General features: G+C 51.0%; 2 protein-coding genes across 5 annotated transcripts in view; both read left to right on the top strand.

Moving 5' to 3' along the window:
* DNAJC5 (DnaJ heat shock protein family (Hsp40) member C5) overlaps positions 1–11,893 on the top strand; it is a 29,771-nt gene extending 17,878 nt beyond the window's left edge. For 3 of the 4 annotated variants that reach the window (XM_020875358.2, XM_070472406.1, XM_020875357.2), the window contains 4 exons: positions 5,761–5,877; positions 6,655–6,868; positions 7,504–7,675; positions 8,080–11,893. In XM_020875358.2, coding sequence (XP_020731017.1) covers positions 5,771–5,877; positions 6,655–6,868; positions 7,504–7,675; positions 8,080–8,183 — 597 coding nt within the window. In that variant the 5' untranslated portion in view covers positions 5,761–5,770 and the 3' untranslated portion in view covers positions 8,184–11,893. Of the gene's footprint in view, positions 1–5,760; positions 5,878–6,654; positions 6,869–7,503; positions 7,676–7,758; positions 7,832–8,079 lie in introns of all 4 variants that reach the window. The other variant, XR_011489542.1, reaches the window with a different exon arrangement.
* On the top strand, positions 1,303–1,875 carry LOC110125968 (mitochondrial import receptor subunit TOM6 homolog). Its single transcript, XM_020875360.2, has one exon. It carries the CDS (start codon positions 1,325–1,327, stop codon positions 1,547–1,549), a length of 225 nt encoding a protein of 74 aa, XP_020731019.1. The 5' UTR covers positions 1,303–1,324; the 3' UTR covers positions 1,550–1,875.
* Positions 11,894–14,176: the final 2,283 nt, after the last annotated feature.

Raw genomic sequence — 14,176 nt, 5'->3', positions numbered from 1 at the left:
CTTGAGCACAGATCAGAAAGGGCACTGTAGGGACTGCTGGAGCCTTGCTTATTGTTAACATACGGAGACAGGCCCACACCCCTAGGGCTGAAGGCCCTGAGGACCGAGAAGGCTGAGTGCTCAGTGCACGCGTCAGCCCAGCACGCGGAAGTTGTGTGTCCTGGAAGTGAGTCATGACAGGCGCCTCAAGTTCGTGCAGTGCAGAAAAGCCTACAGAAGAACATGATTTCAAAAAACAATAGTATGGGAATAGTGATAGACAACGAAGTCTTTTATTTTTTAAAGTATTTATTTGCTTTCTATTTTTTGGCTATGCTGGGTCTTCGTGGCTGTGCATGGGCTTTCTCTAGTTGCAGTGCACAAGGGCTACTCATCTTATCAGAGCATAGATGGGCTTCAGTCGTTGTGGCTCTTGGTCTCTAGAGCAAGGGCTCAATAGCTGTGGCTCACCGGTTTAGTTGCTCCACAGTATGTGGAATCTGCCTGGATCAGGGATTGAACCTGTGTCCCCTGCATTGGCAGGTGGATTCCCATACACTATACCCACTGGGAAAGTCCAGGAAGAAATATTTTAACCTCTGCTCCCTGATGCTTCTGAGAAACAACCAGATCACCAGACACATTCTGAAGATATTCACATCGTCTTTGAAGCAGAGGTGTTTGTTCCAGTTTTCCTTGAATTCGGCAAATGAGATGGAGGTGATACCAATGAAATTGCTGCTCCCTCACCTTTACCCAGGGGCAACCATGGGGCTGCCGCACTGTATCCTCACCCACCATGCGGTCCAGGAGGTTCACAGTAGGCCTGTTGCTGCTCCTCAGTTGGGTCCTTGCATTTCTGTGCATTTGTCACTTGCCTGCAGACCTGTCACCCTGGCTTCCCGTCTTGACTGGCTGGGTTTTATCACCAACTTGTTTTTTTGGAAGCTCTTGGTTCCCAACAGTCTTGATCTGTGTGAGCATGAGCCTGCTCTTCTGTGGGAAGAACCTGCCTGGTGGTGCCAGTGTCTACTGTGAAGGTCCTGGCCTACCCCAACACACTCCGGTGCTGAGCATCACAGGGGCTCTAGCTCCCGGTTGGGGAGGGGAAGCTGTGGGTACCAGGGACTCAGAACGTGGAACCTGGTTTTTAATCCCTGGGTTTGAAGAGATGTGTTTATTTTTTTACTAATATTTTTATTTAATTATTTACTTGGCTGGGTTTCAAGAGGTGTATTTATTATTAAACAAATATTGGCCTTTAAAATTTGGATATAGTTGCTGGCAGTTCATTGAAGTTAAGAAATCTAATTCTAAGGTTTTAAAAGTCAGTGGTCCCGTTGCCATGGCTTCCAGTGGGGCCGGCGTTACCGCTGCGGGCTCAGCAAATGAAGCTCCCGAAATTCCAGACAACGTGGGGGACTGGCTTCGGGGCGTCTACCGCTTCGCCACCGACAGGAATGACTTCCGGAGGAACTTGATTCTTAATTTGGGACTCTTTGCTGCTGGAGTTTGGTTGGCCAGAAATTTGAGTGACATTGACCTAATGGCACCTCAGCCTGGGGTCTAGCCTGTGAAGACACGTGGAACCCGTGCTGTACTCGAACCCTTCAAAAACAGCCTCCAGTCTGTGACCATCACAAGACTTGCCCTGCTGGCCGCTGAAGGTTGATCCAGAGGGCACCTTCCCTTCCCTGCCTGCCTGCCTTCTCTTTGCTGAGTCCACTCAGGACACCCTTCTCTGGTCAGCAGGCAGCCTTCAGCTAAAGTGTTCTTCTGTTCTGTAAAATGCTGTACATAGTTCCTAAGTTCTGCAGGGGATTATCTTTGCTCTTGTCCTGAGGAATAATCTAATGGTATTTTAACAAATAAAGCGTGTACACAAAGACAAAAAAAGTCAGTGGTTGGTCTGTACGTGTGAAGAGGCAGGTGATGAACCACAGAGACTGGCTTACCCTAAGTAATCCACATGTATGTTGTGTTTCCTTGGGGTGGTTTTGTTGTAGACCAGGAAATGCTGCCACTTGGTGCAGGAACATGGAGGTCTCAGGCATAAGTGGTGCTGGGGAGTCTTGACTTAGAAGCTAAAGTTTCACAGGGAGTTCTTGTCAGTCACATTAAGTAGCTGGCACCTCTTAAAACTCAACACTCAAAAAACTATCATGGCATCCGGTCCCATCACTTCATGGCAAATAAATGGGGAAAAAAATGAAAACAGTGACAGACTTTATTTTCTTGGGCTCCAAAATCACTGTGAATGGTGACTGCAACCGTGAAATTAAAAGATGCTTGCTTCTTGGAAGAAAAGCTGTGACAAACCTAGATGGCATATTCAAAAGCAGAGACATCACTTTGCCAACAAAGGTCTGTCTAGTCAAAGCTATGGTTTTTCTAATAGTTATGTATGGATGTGAGAGTTGGACCATAAAGAAGGCTGAGCACTGAAGAATTGACGCTTTCCGATTGCGGTGCTGGAGAAGACTTTTGAGAGTCCCTTGGACAGCAGGGAGATCAAACCAGTCAATCCTAAAAGAAATCAACCCTGAATATTCATTGGGAAGACTGATGCTGAAACTGAAGCTGCAATACTTTGGCTGCCTGATGTGAACAGCCAACTCATTGGAAAAGACCCTAATGCTGGGAAAGATCAAGGGCAGGAGGAGGAGGCGGCGACTGAGGACGAGATGTTGGATGGCATCACCAATACAATGAACATGAGTTTTAGCAAACTCTGGGAGATGGTGAAGGACAGGGAAGCCTGGTGTGCTGCAGTCCATGGGGTCACAGAGTTGGACACGATTTAATGACTGAACAACAACACAGTTGATATAGTTAACTTCAATGGAGCAGATACGAAAGTATCAGTTATTGATACTTTTCTGTGGGTAGGCTGTAAATGGGTTATTCAATAGGAACTGAGTAACTGATAATAAGAAGTAATTTGTCAAAGTTGTATTTTCTAGAACAGTTACTCAGGACCAAAAAAATTACTTAGCAAAGTAGTAAATAAACTTGACACAGTCATGTTACTTCTGCTGTAGAGTAAATTGTTAGTAATGGAGACTTGACGAGAATATGCTGTCATCAATGTCACTGAGGGTCCTGAGCTCCCTGTAGGCCCTGCCCTGGTAGTGGGGAGGTATGTCCTTGTTTCTAATCCAGATGAGGAGGTAAACGCCGAGTGCTGCAGTGACCTGGCCACGTCGACAGCTGGAAGCTGTTAGAACTGGGCTTACCCTGGTTCCAGAGCCCATCCGCTCTGGGATGGCAGTGAGGCTCGACAGTGACACACCGACATCACAGCGTTCTCTGTGCGCTTTGGTTTGGCTTGGGTCCTGACTTCACCTCTGTGCTTCTGTCTGTGCCTCTGACTGTTGTCGTTGTGCCTGGGGGAGCCCGGCCCCTGAGGAACCCAGTCTGGAGGGAGTTCACATGCTTGTGTCCTGGTTGTGATCAGAAGTGACCCTTCTCTGAAGCAGCTGCCACCACTCTTCTTACCACATGTTTTCCTTTTCCTTTTTCTTGATTTCCTTCCTCATTTTGCTGAAATGCTGTCCAGATCGTTGGTTCGTTCAGGATACACAAGCTGTGCTTTTCCCGAACTCCTGCATTTAAACATTTTTCTGACTTACACCTTGTTGATGATGGACTCCTGGGATGAAACTCCTTTCTCTTTAGAACTGGAAGCATGTTTTTTGGGGGGAAGTTCTCAGTGTCCAGGATGTGGACATCTGACCTTGCTCGGCGGGGCTACAGTTTGCACACTTGTGTTTTCTGTCAGCACTAATTTTGTTTTCGGTTGACTTATTTCTTTCTTGGTTGGCTATATTCTTTGCCTTTCAAATTCTCATTAGATGGAGTTTCTTGTTTTCTATTTTCCATATGCTGGTTCTCTCCTGATGCTCCTTGAATCGTGCCTCCTCTGTGCTCTGGTCTCCAGCCGTTACAGGCAGTTGTGCCCTCTGCTTTGTTGACAGCTTCCCTGCTCAGATGGTGATTTCCGGAGCCTGTGTTCTTTCTGTGCTCCTTGTGGTCATAGCTTGCTGTAATTTCAGTCTCTGAGGACAGCATAACTGTTTGAGGGCAGTTTTAGGTTTACACAAAAATTAAGCAGACTGTTCAGAGAGTTGCCTTGTACTTCCTGCTCCCAGTCCCAGTTTTTTGGCATTGAGTGGTACATTGTTTAGAGTGATGGTCTAACATTGATATAGATTAACTCAAGTCCACAGTTTACAAGAGGGCTCACTCTTGGTGTTGCTCATTCTTCCAATTCTGACAAATGTATGATGATGTGTATGTAGCATTGTGGTATCAGAATAGTTCCACTGCTGTAAAAACTCTCTGTGCTCTGACTGTTTATCCTCCCTGCCCCCAGCCCCTAGCAAACACCAGTTTTTCTACTGATTCCATAGGTTTGTCTTCTCCAGATTGTTAAAAAGAGTGGTAGAATCCTACAGTGTGTGTGTAGCTTTCTCATTGGCTTCTTTCACTGAGTTAAATGCCTTTAGGCTCCTCCGTGTCTTTTCATGGTTTGGTAGCTCATTTCAGTCAGTGCTAAGTAATACTCCACCATCTGGATGTACCACAGTTTTTTATCCATCACCTGCTGAAGTTGCTTCTGAGTTTTGGCAACTATGATATATATATATATATATCAACTTATTTTTAAGTAGTAGCTTATAATCACACAGAGATTATAACCTCAGTAATGAATTTAGAAATTATGTCTGTCCTCTTTTCTTTGAACTGCATGTTATTTCGAAGTGTATTGTTTTTATAGTAAACACTGAGGCTTTCCTAGATACTTCCCTTTTGGGTCTCTAATCTGTTCGTGTTGGGGACATACTGTATATGATTTCAGTCCACTTAATTTTTTTTTTTTTTTTTTAATTTTGGCTGCGTTAGGCCTTCGTTGCTGCACACAGACTACTCTCTAGTTGCGGTGCACAGGCTTCTTATTGCAGTGGCTTCTCTTGTAGCAGAGCACAAGCTCTAAGCTGCAGCTCAGCCGTCGTGGTGCACAGGCTTAGTTGCTCCACAGCATGTGAAATCCTCCTGGACCAGAGATTGAACTGTGTCCCCTGCATGAGCAGGCAGATTCTTTACTGCTGAGCCACCAGGGAAGCCCTCTGTCCATTTAGATTTTTGGAAGCTTGTTTTAAGGCCCATCATGTAAAAGTGTAAGTTCTATGGATGTGGGTGTCATACAGGTAATTGAGTAATGTTGGTTGATAGTGTTCTTCAGGTTGTTGGCATTTTTCCTAACTTTGTATGTGTTTCTGTTCTGTCAGTTTCTGAGAAAGGGGTGTTAAGATTTTTGTGAGTGTGAAATTGTCTGCTTCTCCCCTTATTTGTCAAAATTTGCTTTATGTATTTTGAGACCCTGTTTTTAAAGTGTGTCTCTTGCATTTTTATCCATTTGACAGTGTCTTCGTTTTACTGGAGCTTTTCATCTGTAGAGTTTCGTTTTCATTTTTCTTTCACCTTTCTAGCTAGGCCCCCTTATGTCTTTACTTAGAGGTTGCTCAAGGGATTGTGGTAAACACACTTAAATTTAATAGCCTGCTTAGGGTGACAATATTGTAGCAGTCAGAAACTGCCCTTTACCCTAACGTGGGACCACTCGTCACTTCTTTCTGCTGTAGACGAATGTGTTACGTTTGTGTATGTTGTGACCCCACAAAGCGCAGTAATTTTTGCCTAAAATAGAGTCAAGCCTGTCCGCTCGGCACTGGGGATTTTAACCTGCGCTGTCTGCTGTTTCCCTGCGCTCTCCTATAGACAGCGTGCCATGGCAGACCAGAGACAGCGCTCGCTCTCTACCTCTGGGGAGTCCCTGTATCATGTGCTGGGGCTGGACAAGAACGCAACCTCAGATGACATCAAGAAGTCCTACCGGTAGGCGGCCTCCTCCCCAGCGGCTCCTGCATGGCTGTCTTACATCTCCCTGCTTCCCTGGCCTACTTGCAGGGTCACAGTAGCAGTTCTGTTGCATCCCATGAGTGTTACCTTAATGCTTTCTGGGCAGCAGAAAACAGCCCCTTGTATTAAAAAAAAAAAAAAACAAAACACCACAGCCTCTTACATAAATAAATTAAAAAAACAAAACTAAACAGCTCCTTGCCAGTCATTTGAACTCCCTGCCCTGGAGCAGAGACCTGGCGGGCAGGTCGAGTGTGCTGAGCTGTGACTGTGGGTTATTCTCCACACCCTGGGGAGGCAGGGAGCCTTCCCTCTGAGCTTGCCCCACCCCCATCCTGTGCAGTGTGTCTAAGACACTGTCACTGATGCAGCCACCTGACACAGTCCTTTATGGTCTCCCTTATCTCCTTATCAGACACATTTAAAAAGCCTTTGCTCCCCGTCCCTGCCTTTGCCTCCATTTGACAAGTGTTCGATGAGCGTCCGGGACACTAGAGGGCAGCAGCGGGGTTGGCAGCTCCTGGGGGAGATCAGAGCAGGCCCGCTCAGGCCAGCTGCTTGCAGGTCAGCTCCCACAGGGCACCTGATTCTATGTGGATGGCTCTGGACGATTGCAGAAATTTCTGTTGACCCTGGCGTTCTTGAGTTCTGTGGAAAGAAAGGGAGCTGGTGACAGGTAGATGTGTCTCTGCTAGCCCTCCGTCCAGTGGGTGAGTACAAAATGCATGACCAGCAGATGGTTTTGGTTTGCAGGAAGCTGGCCTTGAAATACCACCCTGACAAGAACCCTGATAACCCGGAGGCTGCGGACAAGTTTAAGGAGATCAACAACGCCCACGCCATCTTGACGGACGCCACGAAAAGAAACATCTACGACAAGTACGGCTCGCTGGGGCTCTATGTGGCCGAGCAGTTTGGGGAGGAGAACGTGAACACCTACTTTGTGCTCTCCAGCTGGTGGGCCAAGGTGAGGCTGCGACTCCCACACTCGAATCCTGGCGGGTGGGTCTAGGCATGTGTCAGGCTCCTCATCCCTGTGTATACAGGGCAAAGGTCGCATCCCAGCAGCTTTCGCTGGCCTCGTGGCCTGCCTGCAGCTGACCTGGATGCATAGAGCAGGGCCTGTGCTGAGGGGTGGCATCCACAGCATTTTCTTTTATGAGTTGCTATAATAGAAACAGGAAATAAACTTTTGTCATCACAATGTGGAGAGATTTGTTTTTGGGATTGAGAAGATGTGTTTGAAATGTCTAGCTTGAGAAACTTGAAAAGATAGTATTGTTTTATCTGTTAACATTACTTGATTTCCTGATTTTATTCAAAGCATCTGCCGTGTAAGGCCTGAGAGCGTGGCTCACTGCTGGGCACTGTGCTGTTGGAAGCCAATCCAGTGGCTGCCAGTCCCCCTTCCCCCTTCCCCCTTCCCCCCTCCCCCACTTCAGAATTTACTGTTCTTATGCAGCTGGTCTTTCTGCCTTTCCTGTCTTCCTGTCTTAATGTTCTTTATTCTTCTTGATCTGGGAAAGAACCCACTGTTGGTTGAGGACCCCTCTATAGCTGGGGTGGGCACTTCCTAACATAGCCCTGTCCCCCTCCCCCCAGGCCCTGTTCATCTTCTGCGGGCTCCTCACCTGCTGCTACTGCTGCTGCTGCCTCTGCTGCTGCTTCAACTGCTGCTGTGGCAAGTGCAAGCCCAAGGCGCCGGAGGGTGAGGAGACCGAGTTCTATGTGTCCCCTGAGGACCTGGAGGCGCAGCTGCAGTCCGACGAGAGGGGTAAGTGCGCCCACCGCCCGGGTGGCGCGCGAGGGGCGGGGCCGGAGCGGGCCCTGAACGTGTCGCCCTGTCTCATCAAACAGGAGGGCACTGACACTGTGCGGGAGTGTTTGTGGTGGCAGCGGGACGGTTGAGGTGTGAACGTGGACACTGGAGGTAAAGCAGGCTCGGAGGGCTGTCCCCGCCGCGGACTGTGGTGGCCGAGTAGGCGGGGAGGGCCGAGGGCCGAGGCCACTGAGGAAGGTTGTGTGGGGCAGAGGTCCAGGCAGCCTCACCCTTCCGAGTGCTTGCCCTACGACCTCTGACCCCAGTTGAGCCACCAGGTGGCCAAGCGTGTCACACAGTGTCGGGGACCGTGAAGCTCACCGGCCTGACCTCACACCATGTGCGTCGCTTGCTTGCAGAGGCCGCAGACACGCCGATCGTCATCCAGCCGGCATCTGCCACGGAGACCACCCAGCTCACGGCTGACTCCCACCCCAGCTACCACACTGACGGGTTCAACTAAGTCCAGGATCAGTCAGCTCCCGGCCACTCAACCTTAGAATCATGAACTGTAGTCACAGAGATGGCGTGGGAGCCGCCCTGGCCCCAGGAGGGCCGCGCCGACCCGCCTCTGTGCCCGCCCATCCACCCCCGACACATGAAGTGCGTAGCATGCAGTATTTAAAGCAGTTTAGCTACGGTCTTCTTCATCTTCTGTTGTTTCCTTTTTTAATAGCATGTATGGGTTATGTCCATGTCTGTATGTGTTGTGGGCGTGTTGCAGCCAGACCGCATTCACCAGACGTGGGGCTGCCTCAGGACTCTCAGGCAGGTTGACGTGGTGGGTGGATGGCCCTTGTGGTCCCTCACGGCCAGGTGGGCTCAGGCAGGATGGGCACTCCGTTTCCTGTTTCCATGGGGGCCTGAGGCAGGTGCTGCCTGATGGAAGCTGTGGGGTCTGCTCCCTACCATGTCAGCCTACCTTGTGGCCACAGGCAGAGCCTCTGGACTCACTTGACAGGAAGGCACTGGGTCTGACTCGCAGCCCCAGGGTGTTGCCCTGTGGTACTCATGCTCACCTTGTCTGCTTCGCCTAATGGCAGGTATTCCCATATCTGACCTGAGGCCCCTGTGCTTCGAGTGTGCTCCCTCCCCGGATGGACCGTCCCTGCAGCCTTCATGCTCCCCTTCCCTGCACTGCCCTCCACATTCCTTCAGGCCCACCTGGCCTCTTCATAATCCTTTCTTGGACTTCCAAGAACCACAGATGGTATCAGCGGCCCAATTAGTGGTAGTCAGAGGGGCTGAGTCCAGGCTGCCCGTGGTGAGTGGGCTGCATAGCCCTCCTGCTTCCCGCCCCGCCCCAACCCCTCACCTCCAACCCACTTTCCTCCACCTGCTCCCTTTGGCCATTGTGGATGGTTTGGGCAGTTAGAGATATTGAGCTTATGGAGGAAGGACCAGCTGGACCAAAGGCACACTCCGGGCAGAGAGTCAGTCCCAAGGAGGCCTCGGTGCCCTTGGCTCATTCACCTGCAGCCAGACCACAGAAGCTCTCTCACCTCTGTCTCAGCACCACCTCCTGTGGACTGTTGGAAGCCAGTCTGTCTTGTCTGTGTCCAGCCCTGGGGATAGTCCACCACTGTGAGGACATGGAGACGTGCTTGTGCTGGGCCTGTGTCAGACCTGCACCTCCAGACCTGTGTGGCCCAAGCAGGCCTGCCTGGTTTCTGCAGAATGAACCTAGTGACCACTGGACGACTCCTCAGTGTCCAGTGGGGGAGGCTGTGGGCAGGGGCTGCACGTGAGGAGGTCAGACGCACCAGGACACCCTCCCAGAGCCACTGTCCCCCACCCACCCGCCCACCCATAGCCCCAGCTCACTCGCTGTGCTGTGCTCTGCAATCACCAGGTCCAGAGGCACGTAATGGTACTGTTTTATTTGGGGTTTTGCCTGTGAAAATGATCGTGAAGACATTCAGTGAGAGTTGAGATAAATGCACTGGTATTAAATTAGAAATAACCTACTAAAATCAGACTTCTTAAAAGAACAAGGAATCGGTTATTTGACCTGTCCTGGACCAGGGAGGAGGCTGGTCTTTGGTGCCAGCCCAGGCAGACAGCAAGAATTCAGCCTGAGAGCAGGCCCTAGTCAGCCATCTTGTTTCTGGAAATAGCTTAGGAAATGAGTTGTTTTTCTCCAGAATGGCCAAAAAACAAGTTCAAAGCTTGGACTCCAGCAGGCAGGCAGCCACCCCTTCTGCAGTGGCTGTGTTGTTGCTTTGTGGGTGGAAAGCTCTAAGACCCACCCCACACACGTCAGGGTGAGCCCCTTGTCAGGTGTGTCTCAGTTCCGGAATCTTAACTGCTCGTCTGCTAGAAACGTGATGATCCCCTGGAGACCAGGGTGCCGTGGAAAAGGGGCAGGTCTGCAAGTTTGTTGAACCCAGTCTCCCACAGAATTGCAAAAACCTAATAAATCATGATGACAATGACGACAATTCTCCTGGTGATGGTAACGATTACATGAGGCCCAGGTCCCCAAGGAGCCAGCACCTGCTGGGTCTAGACCACGCCTCCTCACCTGACCCTGACTCGGGCCCTCCTGTGTGTCCACTTTGTTGATCTGGAAGCAGAAAAAGTCTTCTCAGCACCTTCAGGCGCTCCCCGACTGGAGACCTAGGCCCCTGGCTGTGTTTCCCTGTTTCCTGTGGCCCGTGTTTCCCTGGTGAGCAAGGTGTTGTGTCTGGAGCGTCCCCTGTTCGTGTGTTCAGAGGGGGCGACCCTCTGCCTGCTGTGGTGGTAAAGAAGTGCTATGGCTAGTGCTGGGGTGCCCTGAGGTCCTGCAGGGGCATGGGAGTGGCTGAAGGGTGATCAGAGGCTGGTGGCCTGTAGATTTCTGTTTCTGCTTGGTGACGTGGTCTCTTGTCTTCCTTGGGTGTTATTCTGTTTTCAAACTGCTTCAGACGTTACCGCTCGTGCGTGAGCCTTCCTGCTTCTCTGATCAGTCGAGCAGCCAGCACCACGAGGAACCCACTAGGAAACATGGACATGGCGCTCCTGCTCCGGGTGGGGCGGAGGACCTGTTCCAGGGGAGATGAGCAGCCTCCCTGGCACCTGGTGTGAGACCTTCAGTGAGTGGGTGGGTGCCCAGAGCCTGGGGGCCCTGTCCACCCTTCCCTGGCTCTCAGCAAGCCCTGCCAGGGACACAGCTTGCTTGCTGGGTGTGGTGAAGGGGCGTGAAAAGTGACTGATCTCATTCCTTTCCCAGTATTCTGAGCTGTGAACTCATGTGACACAGGACTCCTGTTTTGCTCTTTTTGGTTGTGACTCCTTCTCCTGTGGAATTGGCAAAAGCTACATTTTAACTGTCCTTTCAAGCACGGTTGGCGTTGTCTCTGCTGTAGGTGTGGGCAGTGTGTGTACATATGTGTATATGTATATATCACCCAGCAGCGTGACTGCTGCCGTCCAGGGCGAAGCAACAGTACAATAAACGTTGGCTCCAAAACTGCCTCTGGTTTCTTGATCAGTGGGCAGGAGCAGGGCGTCTGGGCAAGCTGGCCTGCTGTGCACAGAAGGAAACCCCGACCCTGCTGTGTCCTGGGATAGGTGTGGGTGGCAGGCCAGGTGTCGGCCTCTTGGGGTGGGGGGCAGGGCTGCCTCCTCATCCCTGGGGACTCACCTGACCCCCGAGGTGAGTGTCTCATGACCCTCAGACGTGGCTGGAAACCCCTCCCTCCTTTGAAACATTAAAACCCATTTTGTAGGCATCAGATACAACCAATGACAAAGCTGCATTGCAAGCGGTCTCTGTCCTGACCCCAGATCCACCCAGAGGTTCCCTGTGAGGTAGGAGATAGATGGGCTCCAGCTTGCACATTTACTCTCCTACCTCACCTGGGGGAAGAGGCTGGGCCTGGGTCCTGTGCGCAGCAACTTCTGGTCAATTTTGTCTCCTTGGAGATGGGATGGTGTTTCGGGTGGGCAAGGGAAGCAGTTTACACTGAAACCTGTATACATTGTGGTTAGAAGCTAAATGCAGGTGCATGGACCACGGTCGTCCGTGTGCTGGTTTGTCCTGCTGCTGGGGTCCAACCTCTGCCCTGAGCCCGTGCACACACCTGGGGCTGGGCTGGGGGATCACGGAGGTTTCCCATGGTGATGGTCTCTTATGTCTGAATGTTGACCTATAATAAAGATTACTTGTAAAAAATAAATGTTTTCACTGCAGACCAGGTGTATGTCTTATTTAATGATCCCTGCATAATCCTATTTTGGGGGAAGTCTTACACTCAGGGGGCAGCTGACCTCGACCCTCCTGAGAGAGGGGCAGGCGACACCCTGTGCCCCACCAGGCACCCCTGGACACAGTACAGGCAGCTGCCTTTGTGCCTGTCTCCTCACTCCAAGATAAGCATCCAGTCTTGGGCTCTTGCAGGAGGCTCCATCTCTGCCCTGTGGTGTGCATGTCTGGGTATTCACGTCCACCATGTGTGCCTTCTCATATCAGGATGGCTCAGGCCCTGGGGACCCTGACATTAGGTACAGGGAGAGGCCACCCTAACCCACATGGCTCCTGGATCTGACTCCCTATCCCTACAGCACGGTAGGGGGCAGCTGCCTCCAGAAACACCAGTCTTGGGCTGCAGGTGCCACCTTCCACATCCCAGGGGGTATTGGCCCTTCTTGGCTGTGCTTCTCAGGTGGGGGTGCTGGTCTTCTGTGTCTTTGGTCTTAGCGAAGAGCAAGGCAGAATTGATTTGAAAAAAAATTAAAGCATAAAAATAATATAACACCTTGAAGCACTATTTGGACATAACAAACATGAAGTAATTTAATTTACATTTTCCACAAAAAGATATGACAGGGACTTCCCTGGTGGGCCAGTGGAATTTTTAAAAATTCTGTCAAAAAGGATTTCCTTGGTGGCACAGTGGATAAGAATGCACCTGCCAAAGTAGAGGACACTGGTTCAGTCCATGGTCCAGGAAGATTTCACATGCCATGGAGCTACTAAGACTGGGTGCCACAACTCCTGAAGCCCGCACACCCTGGAGCCTGCACTCCGAAACTACTGTGCCTGAGTGCTGCAACTACTGAAACCTGTGCGCCTGGAGCCTGTGCTCCACACGAGAAGCCACTGCAATGAGAAGCCCATGCACCTCAATAAAGAACAGCCTCCACCCACCACAACTAGAGAGAGCCTGTGCAAAGCAAGGGAGATCCAGAACAGCCAAAAATTAAAGGGAAAACATAATAAAGACCCCTTTGTACTTCTCTCCCGGGGGTCCAGAGGTGGCCACTAGGCACTTAAGCCCACTTCGATTTATGGTTTTAAACCCTGCCTACCAGTGTCAGGGTAGCTGAAGTTCCAACACTTTGGCCACCTGATAAAAGATATGACTCACTGGGAAAGACCCTGATACTGGGGAAACAAAGGGCAAGAGAAGGGAGTGACGAGGATGAGATGGTTGGATGGCGTCACTGACTCAATAAACGAGTTTGAGCAAACTCGGGGATAGTGATGGACAGAGAAGGTGCTGCAGTTCATGTGGTGGCAAAGAGTCAGGCACAACTTAGCTACTTACTGAACAACCAGTATCAGCATCTATAAAATGTACCACTGATTTCAAAGATTTACATAAATTGTACAGCACTAAATCACTGTGAGGTTCATTCAATGTAGGTTTTTTTTTTTTAATCCATGTGGCTACATTTAGTTGTGGTTATTTTAATTTCTATACAGCATATATCATATGAATCAACCACAAGTGGTTGGTGGTCGTGTCACTTGAGGACACAGGTGATTTTAGTTCCTGGCTGATGAAGCAGAGCTGCGCTGCCCTGGCCAGGGACTACCATTGGGCAGGGTCTGGAAACTTCCCCGTGATTGGTGGCCCCAAACGCCCTGCACATCCACAGAGAGGAAGGGCCCTTCCTATCTCCCTGACAGCCTTAGCATCCTCAGACGTTTCTCCTCATTTTCAGTATTTTCTACCTGAGATACTGACAGAAACAGGACGTGACAACACGAAACCAATGTTTAATGATGGGCCTTCAGAGTGGTGGGCAACGGGACCTCCGCCCCTCCTGGCCCTTGTTTAGGAGGACTGAGGGCCCGGGGCGTGGATGAAGTCCCCCAGTGCCCTTTGCTCTTCAGTCCTAGGACCCTGGGCTCTTAGCAGAAGTCGCGGTCGCAGCGTGTGGGTACGGTCTTAGGTACACCTCCAGCCTCCCTTCCCTGTCCTACCTCCCACACCCCCTGGAAGTACCGAGAGGCAGCCCCGCCCAGCAGCCGTCTGGCGTGTGGGGCGTGGCCACGAGGAGGGGCGGGTCTGCCACGGGGATGTGGGCGGTGGCGGCGGCTCACGTCTCTCCAGCCCCTCCCGGCAGACCTGGCGCAGGTAATCTGCGTCCAGGTAGGTTGAGCGCGGGGCTGTATCGCGTGGGCTCCCCTGCCCTGGCTCCCAGGCAGCCCGCCCCCTCCCTCGCCTACGTTGCCTTCGACGTCAC

The sequence above is a fragment of the Odocoileus virginianus genome, chromosome 9 (assembly GCF_023699985.2).
Source record: "Odocoileus virginianus isolate 20LAN1187 ecotype Illinois chromosome 9, Ovbor_1.2, whole genome shotgun sequence".
Taxonomy (NCBI): Eukaryota; Metazoa; Chordata; class Mammalia; order Artiodactyla; family Cervidae; genus Odocoileus; species Odocoileus virginianus.
Note: the sequence above shows the minus strand (reverse complement) of the source record. Positions and strands in the feature narration are given on the sequence as shown.